Below are 13,289 nucleotides of genomic sequence, written 5' to 3'. Positions count from 1 at the left end.
CAAGGAAACTGAAGCTTCACTCGACTATTGCAAAGCTATGACAAGAGGAGCTACCTTCAGTGCTCATCATAGTGGAGATGACAGAACATTATGATCGGAACGCGAGTATCTGCCAGTGCCTTACACAGAATATTATTGACAAGATCTAGAACCAGGATGCTGTAGTTGGCTCTAGTGAGAATTTCTGAAAGAGGGAGTCACTGTTTCTCCATGAGAGGGAATAATGCCGCAAGCCACAGAGCATGCAGTGTGATGTAGTGTTTAGCATCACTGGCTGGCATGCTGCTGGTTGCTAGTTCAAACTTGACAACCAACATTTTTTGTTATTCAGTATTTATCATTTCTGAAATGTTTTGGAATGTCTTATGTTTATAATGTTTGTATACAAGATGTACAATTTGCTTCCGCCGTTTTTTCCCCAACATTTGAGGCTGTAATGAAACAAATTGGTTACACATGTATCATTCAAAGTATTTTCCATCTCTGGCCACTACTTTCTCCCATCTTTCAGGCAGAGTATGAATCCCACATCGAAAAAATTGTTCATCTTTTGAAGCGATCCACGAATCGATCCAATTTGTGACTTTTTCATGAGATTGGAAGTGTTGGATAGGTAGGCCATGTGCCATTGATCTAAACAGGTGATAGTCAGAGGGAGCAATGTCTGGAGAACACGGCAGGTGGGGTAGGACTTCCCATTTTAACGTTTCCAAATACATTTTTATCTCTTTTGCAGCATTGGGTCGAGCATTGTCATGCTGCAAAATCACATTATTGTGCCTCTCGCTGTATTGCAGCCGTTTGCCTTTTAATGCTCTGCTCAAATGCATTAATTGTATTTGATAATGAGCACCTGTGATTGTTTCACTTGGTTTTAACACCTCATAGTACACGATGCCGAGCTGGCCTCACCGAATGCAGAGCATGATCTTGGAGCCATGAATATTCGGTTTGGCTGTCGACGTGGAAGCATGGCCGGGATATCCCCATGATTTTTTGCATTTAGGGTTATCGTAATGAACCCATTTTTTGTCCCCGGTCGCAATGCATTGCAGAAATCCCTTCCGTGTTTGCTTCTGAAGCAAGTGTTCACAAACACAAAAAAGCTGTTCAATGTCTCTTGGTTTCAGCTCACACAGGACCAAATTCCTTCTTTTTGATTCATGCCCATAGCCTTGAGACATTTTGAAATGTCTTGCTGTGTCACTCCCACTAATCACGCCAATTCTTCTTGAGTTTGACATGAGTCTCCACTCAGCAATGCCTCTTATTCTGTTTCTTTGAAAACATTATCTCTTCCACCACTATGCCGGTCTACGACGTTAAAATCACTGTTCTTGAAGCTTTGAAACCACTCGTGACACATTCTTTCACTAATAGTGTTCTCACCATGTGTACTTGAGAGCATTTGATGAGACTCATCCACTGTTTCCTTCATATTGAAACAAAACGGCAACACCTCCCGCAAATGATGAGAATTAGGCTCATAAACTGACATTTTCAATCAAGAATAACTTTATGATGCAGACACAAATTGGTTAATGTTTGAATGAGGCTATGTTGACTTAGGTCCAAGCTGACTGCCTGACGTCTGCAATCTGTTTCTTTCGACCGCTACTTACCGTTGTTGCCACCTATCAGCAAACAGTGGAAGCAAAGTTGTACACCTTTTATTTTACAATATTCTATGTTTATATTAATGGAATGGCGTGGAGGGTGTGGTGAGTCGACAGGCACAATGAGAAAGGCTGCTAAAATATTAAGCTTTCGAGCAAAGTCCATCTTCTGAAATAGAAAACACATACACTCACACTCATTTCAGTGTCTAGGCACAGAGACTATGTATTTGTGAGTTGTGCTTTATGTGAATGTGTGTGTGTTTTCCCATTTCAAAAGATCCACTTAGTCTGCACATTGTTGTTATTCGATCCAGGACTGTCTATTGTTTGTATAAATACAAGTACCCTGGAATGTTTGATGTTTGTATAAGTAGCTGCACTGTCCATACAGGAATTCAATTCTGTTCTGGCTGTATGTTGATGTCAGTAATAAATGTGCTTTGAATTCTAAGTGTTGTACTTCATTGATGACCTTCCCTTTGGATTTGGATGTGATGGTGGTTTCAGCGTGACAATATTGTTAGTGATCATGATTTATATTGTATATTGAGAATTTGCTGTTGATTAAGGAAAAGGAGCCAACTATCAGTGTAAATAAATTTAATTTATCATATGTAAATGTGTTAAAACAACCATTAGCCATTAGTATACAATCACTGAGATAGCTATAACAATAAAAGGTCTGTGATTACACAGAGGGAGCCATTTGGGATGGAATGATGCATAAAACTAGTTGTAAGAGATGAGAATGGGGAGGAGATGATGGACAGAGAGGTTGGAAACTGTTGGGTGGAAGGTGTGGGGACAGTATGTTACAGTAGGTTGAGGCCGGGATAATTACGGGAGAAGAGAAAGTGTTGTAAGGAGAACTCCCATCTGCACAATTCAGAAAAGCTGGTGGTGGAGGGAAGGATCCATATGGCTCAGGTAGTGAAGTAACCATTGAAATTAAGTTATCCTTACAATACATTATCCATTCCCATAATTATCCCAGGCTCAACCTATGGTAAAATACACCCTCCACCCAACAGTTTTCACCTCCTCTGTTTGTCGTCTCCTCCCCATTCTCATCACCCACCCTTTTTATTTGCAGTCCTCTGCCAACACAGCCACCCATCTTTCCCTGCTCCTCTCCTTCTTTGCTCCTTTTTTCCCCACGTCTCTGCCCCTCAACCTCCTGACGCTGCACCTGTTGGTAGTCGAGTCCTTGCAAATTGAACAGTTGTGAATTTGCATGGATTTGTTCATTCAGCCTTAGTAGCTCATGTACCTTAGATAGAACTCAGTGAGCCACCAGGCACCTCACTTACGCCATTGCCCATAATCGTAAATGGCACATCTGAAGTGCGGATTTGTAACTTGTGAAGTTGACACTGGCTTGTCACTTGAAATAATTTTCAGAGTGCCATTTAATTATAATTGAATTCATCCCATTGACGTAAGCAGATGATACAGTAAAATCACCTCTAACAGAAAAATACTCAGAACAGATGCTGAACAATGCCTGCTTGCCCTGGCAACAAGCCTTCAAAGGACTGACTGGATTTGAGGAGTAATGCAAAGAATTTTTTATGTGGTGCCACTTTCAGTGCAAAACACACAAATGGATTATGAAATGGTATTTTGTTATAATTAGTGCAGTTTTACTTCCAGATCTTCCCGGGTGGCAATCAGAACATCACATAACATGCGTGACTATGGCTCAAACATTTCTTCCCCTGGACCTTAATGACCAGGAATACTGTTAAATGATTTCATCCTTGAACTCAATAATATCTTGCTTCACAGGATTTTAAAAACTCCAGTTTTAGTGTGCCCAAAACTCTGCTATCTAAAACACCTACATACATACTGTGCAAGCCACACCACGTGGTGTACGGCACAGGGAACGCTGTACCGCTGCTAGTCATCCCCTCTCCCCGCTCCACTCGCAAATGGGGCTATGGAAAAAGGACTGCCTGTGTGCTTTGTGAGAGTCCTGATCTCTCTTATCTTGTCCTTGCTGTCCTTACCCAAAATGTATGTTGGCAGCAGTAAGATTGCAAATGCTAGTTCTCAATATTGTTGTGTAAAAACCTCATCATCTCCCCTCCAGTGATTACCATTTGAGTTCACAAAGCATCTCTGTAATATTCGCATGTTGACTGAACCTATGAGTAACAAATCTAGCACTACACCTCTGATTTGCTTCTATGTCTTCCTTTAACATGAGCTGATGGGGATCTCGAACACTCAAGCAGTAATAAAGAATGGGGTTACAGAACTGTTCTATATGTGGTCTCTTTTATAAATGTACTATAGTTTTCAAAAATTCTCCCAATAAACCAAAGTCAACCATTTGGCTTACCTGCTATCTACCTTAAGTGCCATTCCATTTCATAGTTACAGTATTTGTAAACTCAGTGACAGTCTTCTGGCTATTTTCCCTCTTCATGTTGCGGTAGGCAACTTGGTCTAAAAACATCTGTAGTTAATGAGATTTATTTCTGCTATCTTTGCAGGCTCCTATAAGAGGTTTTTGGTTGCTGTGGGTTACAGTCCTGTCTCCATGGTTCTTCCAACAGGCTCCAAGAGAGGAAATTGATGAAAAAAAGCAGAGGAAGCTGGAAAGAAGAATGAAACGCCACTGAGACACTTGCCTTTACTCTTTGAATTGTGATTCAAATTTTTTTACTTCCTTATTGTTGATGGTGATGGACAGCATTATTTTGCCTTACCAATTAATTAATACCTCATAATTGTATATAAAAGTATTTTTAAAATGAATAAACGAATTCATGTTATCATACAGTGACGGAAACATTATGAGACAGAAATATCAGTGAGATTAAGTGTGCTTGTGGTATTTATATCTGTGACTGAAACATTTGAGATGACCATAAGCCTGCTGATAAATGAATGTATGAGTGTAAGCTATATAAATCCAATAAGAGAAATTTTATGTCAGCTCAACATCTAGATTTTTGTGTATACATTGAATGACAGCAACATCAGGTGCACAAATAACAGTAAAGTCCTGGTTGTGAGCAGCAACATAATATCATGTGTAATATAAGACTCATAATGTGCAGTGCCTTAGTATTGCTTAATGTACAATTCTGTAATGTGCCTATGTGAGACACATACTGATAGAACATGTAAGCTCTGCATTTGTGCTACTTCAAACTGGCATTTATGCTCCTTTCTTTGTATGAAGATTTATGTATACTAGATCATATCTATAACATGTAAGATACCGATGCAAGAGAAATTATATACATCTTGATTCGTAACACTGAAGTTCATGTTTCCAGGTTTGTTATCAGTATAAGTTTTTCATACATCATTAAATTCATTGTCAAAGAGAGCAGTAGCTATTCAACAATCTATAGAAAGTATGACAGAATGCCCTTGTGTTTTTTATCATTAAAAATCTGTCATTTCACATGTTGTAAGTTTTTACTCACAGTAACCATACTTCCAAGCCTTTTGGTTCCCTTTGATCATGTATCATAAAAGTGGTCTGTTATGATTTTAAATTGTATCATGTGGAAGAACAAGACTTGCTCTTATTTTAAGAGTCAGTGAACTCTGTTTTGTTCACTGTTTCATTTCAGTGTTGTTTATATTATAAAAATAAAACGAAAATTGATTCAAATGAAAACTGTAGTCAGATTTTGATCCTATAATTTGTTTCTTTTTGTGTTTTGACTAAAATATGAAAAGGTTGTCATTTAGTCATGTGTATTTTTATTTATTTGTATGAAAAACAGGTTCTTTTACTGCATTCAGGGAGAAAAGTTCTATCTTCTTATCTTATAATTTTGGGGTTATACATGGATTGTAATATCTGAAATCTTAGATCATAGGATTGGATATCTGCAATGTGGATTGTAAAATTCCCCCCTCCAGTGGGAATTTAGGAAGTACCCAAGTTTCACAGAAGCAGCAAAGCTGATAAAGAGTATCTCTGATCCTAGGGATGTAGTAGTTGACTAAACTCAGGAATTCTGGTAACCACTGTGGATGAGTACAGAGAAAGTTGTCGAGTGCAAATTTTGCTTAGTTTCAGATTGTGTCTGCCTTATTAAGAGCCAGTTTAGGAAGAATGAAGAAGTTGCAGAAGCTAACACGAATATGAGACCACGTTGTTCCAGTCTTCTTCTTTGGTTTCTCCTCTTGGTCAACTTGCCACTTGTGAATTTTGGATCTGAAGATTTCCCTGTTTTGGATATCCTCTGGTGTAATTCTTGCTAGTTTCAGATCTGTTTTGATTTCACCAATCAGTTTCATTGGGTCTGTTTTAGATATACTCCTGTTTTCACAGAATTCAACTATTTGCTTTGTAAGTCTGTCCGGATTCATTCTTTTGATGTGTCCATAGAATCTTAATCTGTGTTTTCTAATGTCACTGTGAATATTAGAGTATTGTTTGATTTCCTGTTTGCCTCTGAGCCGATGCTGTTCATCTACAAGTTTTGGGCCTAAAATTTTTCTTATGATCTTCTGTTCCTTTTTCTGAATGTTTTCTATGTCTGTTTCCTGTTTAAAATTAGTGTCTCTGATCCATATAGGCATTATGGTTTTATGATGGTATTGTAATGTCATAGTATTGTGTGCTTGGAGACACATTTTTTATTGTAGGTATTTTGAGTGAGTTGATAAGCAATGTCCATCTTTTGGCATCTGATGTCATTTGCTTTCGTTTCTATTCCAATTTCCTGAATCGTTTCACCTAGATAGTTAAATTGTGGGACTTGTTTAATTTTGCCATATTTTGTCTCCATGAATTTTGGTGCTTGTTTGTTGCAAGTGATATATTCTGTCTTTTCAAAAGATAAAAATACTTGCAGGCCAACTTTTTCCGCAATTTCTTTCAGGAGTTCAATCTGTTTTTTGGCTGTTGAAACATCGCGAGTTAAGATGGGTAGATTGTCTGCAAATGCTAAGCAATCTATTGTTAATTTTCCTCTGCCGAGAGTAATTGATTAGTCAGTCTTGAGGACTGGTTTCAGTTTGTGCCATTCTTGTATCCCCTTTTCAACGACGCAGTTGAACAGTAGTGGAGAGAGTCCATCTCTTTGTCTTACCCCTGTTTAGATCAGAAAAGGTTCAGAGATTTCCCCCATAAATTTGACTTTAGATGTTTTGTCTATCAATGTCTGTTGTATGGTTGCAAGTGTTTTCAGATCTAAACCCTATTCTTTTAATATTTGGAATAGTGATTGACGATCAACTGAATCGTAGGCTTTTTTTTTTTTTTTTTTTTTTTAAATCGACAAATGTGCAAACTACATCTTTGCCACTTATTCTCTGATGTCTTAAGATTAGTTTTAAGTTCAGAATTTGCTCTGGACATGAACAGCCTGGTCTGAATATTGCCTGATAGTGTCCAATTTTTGGTTCTAGTTGTTGTTGTGCTCTTTCAAGAAGGCATTGGGATAGAATTTTGTAAGCTACTGATATCAGTGAGATTCCCCTATAATTGTTTACATCTGATCTATCTCCTTTCTTGTGTAGAGGATGAATTAATGCATTTTTCCAGTTGTCCGGAATTTGTTCTGTTTGCCAAATTTCTTATATTATTTCAGTGATTTCCTTTATAGTATTTGGACCTGCTGATCTGAGGATTTCTGCTACGATTTCATGTTCACCTGCAGCTATATTGTTTTTAAGACGTTTGATCTGTTGGGTTATTTCCTCTACATCTGGTGATAATGAGTTTGGGTTTGTGGATTCAGGCTCCTGAGGTGGAAATCTTTGTGTTGGTTCTGGGCAGTTCAGCAGTTTTTCAAAATATCTTGCAAGTTCTTCGCAATTTTCTTGATTGTTCTGTGCAAATTGCCCATTTTCTTTCTTGAAGCAAAGATTTTGCAGCTGATATCCTGTGAGTTGTGTTTTGAAATTCTTGTAAAAGTTTTGCGTGTTGTTTCTTCTTCTTCTTCTTCTTCTTCTTCTTCTTCTTATTATTATTATTATTATTATTTAACAACAAAACCACTGACTGTACTCACAAGCTGTCACACAATAATGGTGAACCTGGAAGTGTTAAAAGACTGGAAAACCCAACCAGTGTACATGGAAAAAAAAAAGAACCTCTCCTCTGTGAGAAACAAAAGAAACTTAGACTATTCTGATAAAATAAAATGATTTCAGTCTGGCTTACCATTTGCTTGCTCTTCCAACGTGAAATTCTTGGATCCTTTGAAAGGAAGTTCTGCTGAAGAATAAACCTTCTGTGAAACTCCAGGTGCCAAAAGAAAACGATGCAAGTATCCTGCATTTCGTGGGTATAAATTCGTTCCTTGCACAAAATGTGATGTGTACCTTTTTTCGACAAAGACAACAATGTTACTCCAGTTTCCATGAGTAGATGAAAAATTTCTCTTAATGCTCTTACTACACTCCTGGAAATGGAAAAAAGAACACATTGACACCGGTGTGTCAGACCCACCATACTTGCTCCGGACACTGCGAGAGGGCTGTACAAGCAATGATCACACGCACGGCACAGCGGACACACCAGGAACCGCGGTGTTGGCCGTCGAATGGCGCTAGCTGCGCAGCATTTGTGCACCGCCGCCGTCAGTGCCAGCCAGTTTGCCGTGGCATACGGAGCTCCATCGCAGTCTTTAACACTGGTAGCATGCCGCGACAGCGTGGACGTGAACCGTACGTGCAGTTGACGGACTTTGAGCGAGGGCGTATAGTGGGCATGCGGGAGGCCGGGTGGATGTAAAGCCAAATTGCTCAACACGTGGGGCGTGAGGTCTCCACAGTACATCGATGTTGTCGCCAGTGGTCGGCGGAAGGTGCACGTGCCCGTCGACCTGGGACCGGACCGCAGCGACGCATGGATGCACGCCAAGACAGTATGAGCCTACGCAGTGCCGTAGGGGACCGCACCGCCACTTCCCAGCAAATTAGGGACACTGTAGCTCCTGGGGTATCGGCGAGGACCATTCGCAACCGTCTCCATGAAGCTGGGCTACGGTCCCGCACACCGTTAGGCCGTCTTCCGCTCACGCCCCAACATCGTGCAGCCCGCCTCCAGTGGTGTTGCGACAGGTGTGAATGGAGGGACGAATGGAGACGTGTCGTCTTCAGCGATGAGAGTCGCTTCTGCCTTGGTGCCAATGATGGTCGTATGCGTGTTTGGCGCCGTGCAGGTGAGCGCCACAATCAGGACTGCATACGACCGAGGGACACAGGGCCAACACCCGGCATCATGGTGTGGGGAGCGATCTCCTACACTGGCCGTACACCACTGGTGATCGTCGAGGGGACACTGAATAGTGCACGGTACATCCAAACCGTCATCGAACCCATCGTTCTACCATTCCTAGACTGGCAAGGGAACTTGCTGTTCCAACAGGACAATGCACGTCCGCATGTACCCCGTGCCACCCAACGTGCTCTAGAAGGTGTAAGTCAACTACCCTGGCCAGCAAGATCTCCGGATCTGTCCCCCATTGAGCATGTTTGGGACTGGATGAAGCGTCGTCTCACGCGGTCTGCACGTCCAGCACGAACGCTGGTCCAACTGAGGCGCCAGGTGGAAATGGCATGGCAAGCCGTTCCACAGGACTACATCCAGCATCTCTACGATCGTCTCCATGGGAGAATAGCAGCCTGCATTGCTGCGAAAGGTGGATATACACTGTACTAGTGCCGACATTGTGCATGCTCTGTTGCCTGTGTCTATGTGCCTGTGGTTCTGTCAGTGTGATCATGTGATGTATCTGACCCCAGGAATGTGTCAATAAAGTTTCCCCTTCCTGGGACAATGAATTCACGGTGTTCTTATTTCAATTTCCAGGAGTGTATTACCAAAATATTGATCAAAATTCAGATGTGATGTTACTATAGCAGATTGTGTTAATTATATATTCACAGAAATGACAGGATGGTGATACAATAAGCACGCAAGCTAGTTTTCGTAAATATTTTAGAAACATAAATAAAAGAACTGATGTTTTTTCATGTTGTATTGTGTGCATTATTGACTGGCAACTGTATGTTTGCAGTGGAGAGTGAAGCTTTGACAATGCCAGCCACTCGTGCTGGTGAAACGTCAGTAATATCATCAGACGAATGTCAGCCGAAGAACCTGAGACAGAAGCCAATAGGCAGTTTGTCAACAAGTGGCCACGAAAGCATTAACAATTTTGAATTTTTTCTTAATTTGTCCCTTGAAATGAATCAATCAAAGACTTCAAAATTTACTTCTTTATAAAAAATAAAAAATCATGTATTTCAGGGTTAAGACCAAAATACTGGTTTATCCTCTTCAATTTAAGTCAGTTGAAAGTTTGTATTGCTGTAAATAAAACGCTGATATCATAGAAATCCACAGGTGAAAAGTGCAAAGGAAATCTGCAGATGTAAAATCCATTAGTAGTTTCTCATTTTTGTTGCTATCAATTTGACTGATATGGATGACATAGTGATTAAGTTTTTAGGATTTAACTTACCATCAATGATGGTATAATATTCTTCTGGACAGGGCTCTTAATTGCAATTTGGATATTGTTGTTTGAGTTCCCTGTTCTTTTCATATATCAATTTGGGTGAGTGGTTGTATGGTGCTATGAACAGGGCAGTGATCATTTTGTTCCTCCTGAGCTGATTAACTGCTCTACTTCATTGCTGATAAGGAGCTCAACTATAGTGCTTATCCCTCTCCTTCAGATGATATGTTACATGATGATTATAAATCTGTAAGGCTGTTAGAAAACAACATTTATCACGTTTGTTACACCTCACTTGAGAATCTCCATCTCACACCCCTCAGATTTAGTGGTAACATGCCCCAGTGGGTAGCCCGCCAAAAACTGAACATAGATTGAGCATGAAGAGAGGAGGAAGGTGTACTGAATTGTGAAAAAAGGAGCAAAATAGAAACAGCAAATGGTCCAAACTTAAGATGTACAACATCGGCTGACTTTTTTTGAACAGCAATGGTGTTGTGGTTGTGTGGTCATGGTGTTGGATAGCAAAGAGGGAATACATGTTCAAACCTTCCTCATGTCCCTTTCTTTCACAAAATTATGAGCTGGCCATCTGGTCATTGATGTGTCTGTTTGTTCTATTCAAATTTATGTATGTGTCATGGTGTAATGTCCGTTTGCAACAGCGAGGTGTGATGAACAGATCCCCAGACGTAAGTACCTCCTATTTGTTCTACACAAGTACCGCATATTATGACTCTTGCATTCTGTTTTGGAAGTTCTGTATACTGGCAACACACAATATGCTGTTGCCTTACAATATGATAGTCGTGACCAAGGTGTCCACCACAGAACAGATATCCTGTCTGGATTCTCCCTCCTGACACCAGTTTCTCAGAACTCTAAGGTGGGACCTGGATTACAACATGTGCTTAGTTCTCACCCCCCCATCTGGCCTGAATTTACATTAATTTCTGTGGTATACCATGTACAATGCATTTAGCTTTCTGCTCTTTTTTCTTTCTCTATTGCTTTTGCTCTATCTTCCACCTTTAAGTTCTCACATTTGTTTGTCCATCCTTCTGACTGGAGGTTTGAGAGGCATTGGCCATTCATTTATCTAATGAAATGGAACACCTATAGACATTCTTACGTTGCTATTTATTATATGGCTACCAGTTTTGGTACACCATATTCGGGCCTTAACTGACACTGCAGTGTTAACTCCAATCGTATACACGATTCATCAGTGGCCATCACCTATGAACTGATTTTCACAGACTACATGTAATAGTGATACTGTGTCTCCAAACATCAACCACCAACTCATGGTTGGAGACACAACATCATTGTTACAGGTAGTCTGTGAAAACCAGTTCATAGATGTTGACCACTGATGAATCGTGTATACGAACGAAGTTAACCCCTGCAGCATCAGTTAAAGCATGATGATGGTGTACTGAAGCATTGAAACTGGTAGCCATATAGTAAATAACATCATAAGGATGGCTGTAGGTGTTCCATTGTAATACATATTTGGATTCTCGTGTTTACAAATCTCATGTGGAGCAAGCACCAACAATGTGTCTTTTCTCCTCATCCCATCCAATACATCTCCCCTGACTTGGGGTTCTGGGTGACTTTTTCGTAGCTCTCTCCATTTCCTAATCTCGCCAGTCCTTTTCTTTCATCACACTTCCTTTCCTTTGAACTCTTGTGACGTGCCAGAAGAAGGAACCATTGACTCCAAAAGCTTGCTCATTTCCATATCTCTTATAGGTGTTTTCTCCTGCTGCTGCTTGGCGAGTACATATTTTTATCCATCCAATTATGTCATATTTTCAAACATTGATCATGTTCATTGATATAATACAGGTATTGGAGTTACGTGGGATTTACCCATACATTCTTGAGTCCCAGTAACCTATAAATGGTAGAAGGTGCTAATGAGGTGTTACACAGACTACCAATAACTATTTATTACTGTCAGATTCAAGACTTGTCTAATAGAAATATTAGAGTTGTGTGGAATTTACATCCTTGAGTCCAAATATTCAAATAAATTGAACAAGAGCCATTTCAAAGTAAGAAATGTTCATTTCACAATACATATTTATTAAATATAAAATTAAGGAAAACATATTTTACAATTTATATGCCAACTAGCTCTGCAGATAATGAAGAATTGAATGAATGTATGATGAAATAAAAGAAATTATTCAGATAGTGAAGGGAGATGAAAATTTAATAGTCATGGGTGACTGGAATGGGTCAGTAGGAAAAGGGAGAGAAAGAAACGTAGTAGGTGAATATGGATCGGGGGTAAGAAACGAAAGAGGAAGCCTCCTGGTACAATTTTGCACAGAGCATAACTAAATAATAGCTAACACTTTGTTCAAGAATCATAAGAGAAGACTGTGTACATGGAAGAAGCCTGGAGATACTGACAGGTTTCAGATAGATTATATAATGGTAAGACAGAGATTTAGGAACCAGGTTTTAAATTGTAAGACATTTCCAGGGGCAGATGTGGACTCTGACCACAATCTAGTGCTTATGAACTGTGGATTAAAACTGAAGAAACTGCAAAAAGGTGGGAATTTAAGGAGATGGGACCTGGATAAACTGAAAGAAACAGAGGTTGTACAGAGTTTCAGGGAGAGCATAAGGGAACAATTGACAAGAATGGGGGAAAGAAATACACTAGAAGAAGAATGGGTAGCTTTGAGGGATGAAATAGTGAAGGCAGTAGAGGATCAAGTAGGTAAAAAGACGAAGGCTAGTAGAAATCCTTGGGTAACAGAAAAAATGAAAGGAGAGAATACAAAAATGCAATAAATGAAGCAGGCAAAAAGAGGAATACAAACGTCTCAAAAATGAGATCAACAGGAAGTGCAAAATGGCTAAGCAGGGATGGCTAGAAGACAAATGTAAGGATGTAGAGGCTTATCTCACTAGGGGTAAGATAGATACTGCCTACAGGAAAATTAAAGAGACCTTTGGAGAAAAGAGAACCACTTGTATAAATATCAAGAGCTCAGATGGAAACCCAGTTCTAAGCAAAGAAGGGAAAGCAGAAAGGTGGAAGGACTGTATAGAGGGTCTATACAAGGGCGATGGACTTGATGACAATATTATGGAAATGGAAGAGGATGTAGATGAAGATGAAATGGGAGATATGATACTGCGTGAAGAGTTCGACAGAGCACTGAAAGACCTGAGTCGAAACAAGGCCCTGGGA

General features: G+C 39.9%; 1 protein-coding gene across 1 annotated transcript in view; it reads left to right on the top strand.

The window, feature by feature from the left end:
* LOC124794792 (transmembrane protein 208) overlaps positions 1–5,218 on the top strand; it is a 54,310-nt gene extending 49,092 nt beyond the window's left edge. The window contains exon 5 of the mRNA XM_047258446.1: positions 4,121–5,218. Within this exon, the coding sequence (XP_047114402.1) occupies positions 4,121–4,249 (129 nt within the window). The 3' untranslated portion in view covers positions 4,250–5,218. The remainder of the gene's footprint in view (positions 1–4,120) is intronic.
* The last annotated feature ends 8,071 nt before the right edge of the window (positions 5,219–13,289 follow it).

This window comes from Schistocerca piceifrons, chromosome 4 (genome assembly GCF_021461385.2).
Source record: "Schistocerca piceifrons isolate TAMUIC-IGC-003096 chromosome 4, iqSchPice1.1, whole genome shotgun sequence".
Classification (NCBI taxonomy): Eukaryota; Metazoa; Arthropoda; class Insecta; order Orthoptera; family Acrididae; genus Schistocerca; species Schistocerca piceifrons.
This window is presented reverse-complemented; position numbering and strand designations above follow the sequence as displayed.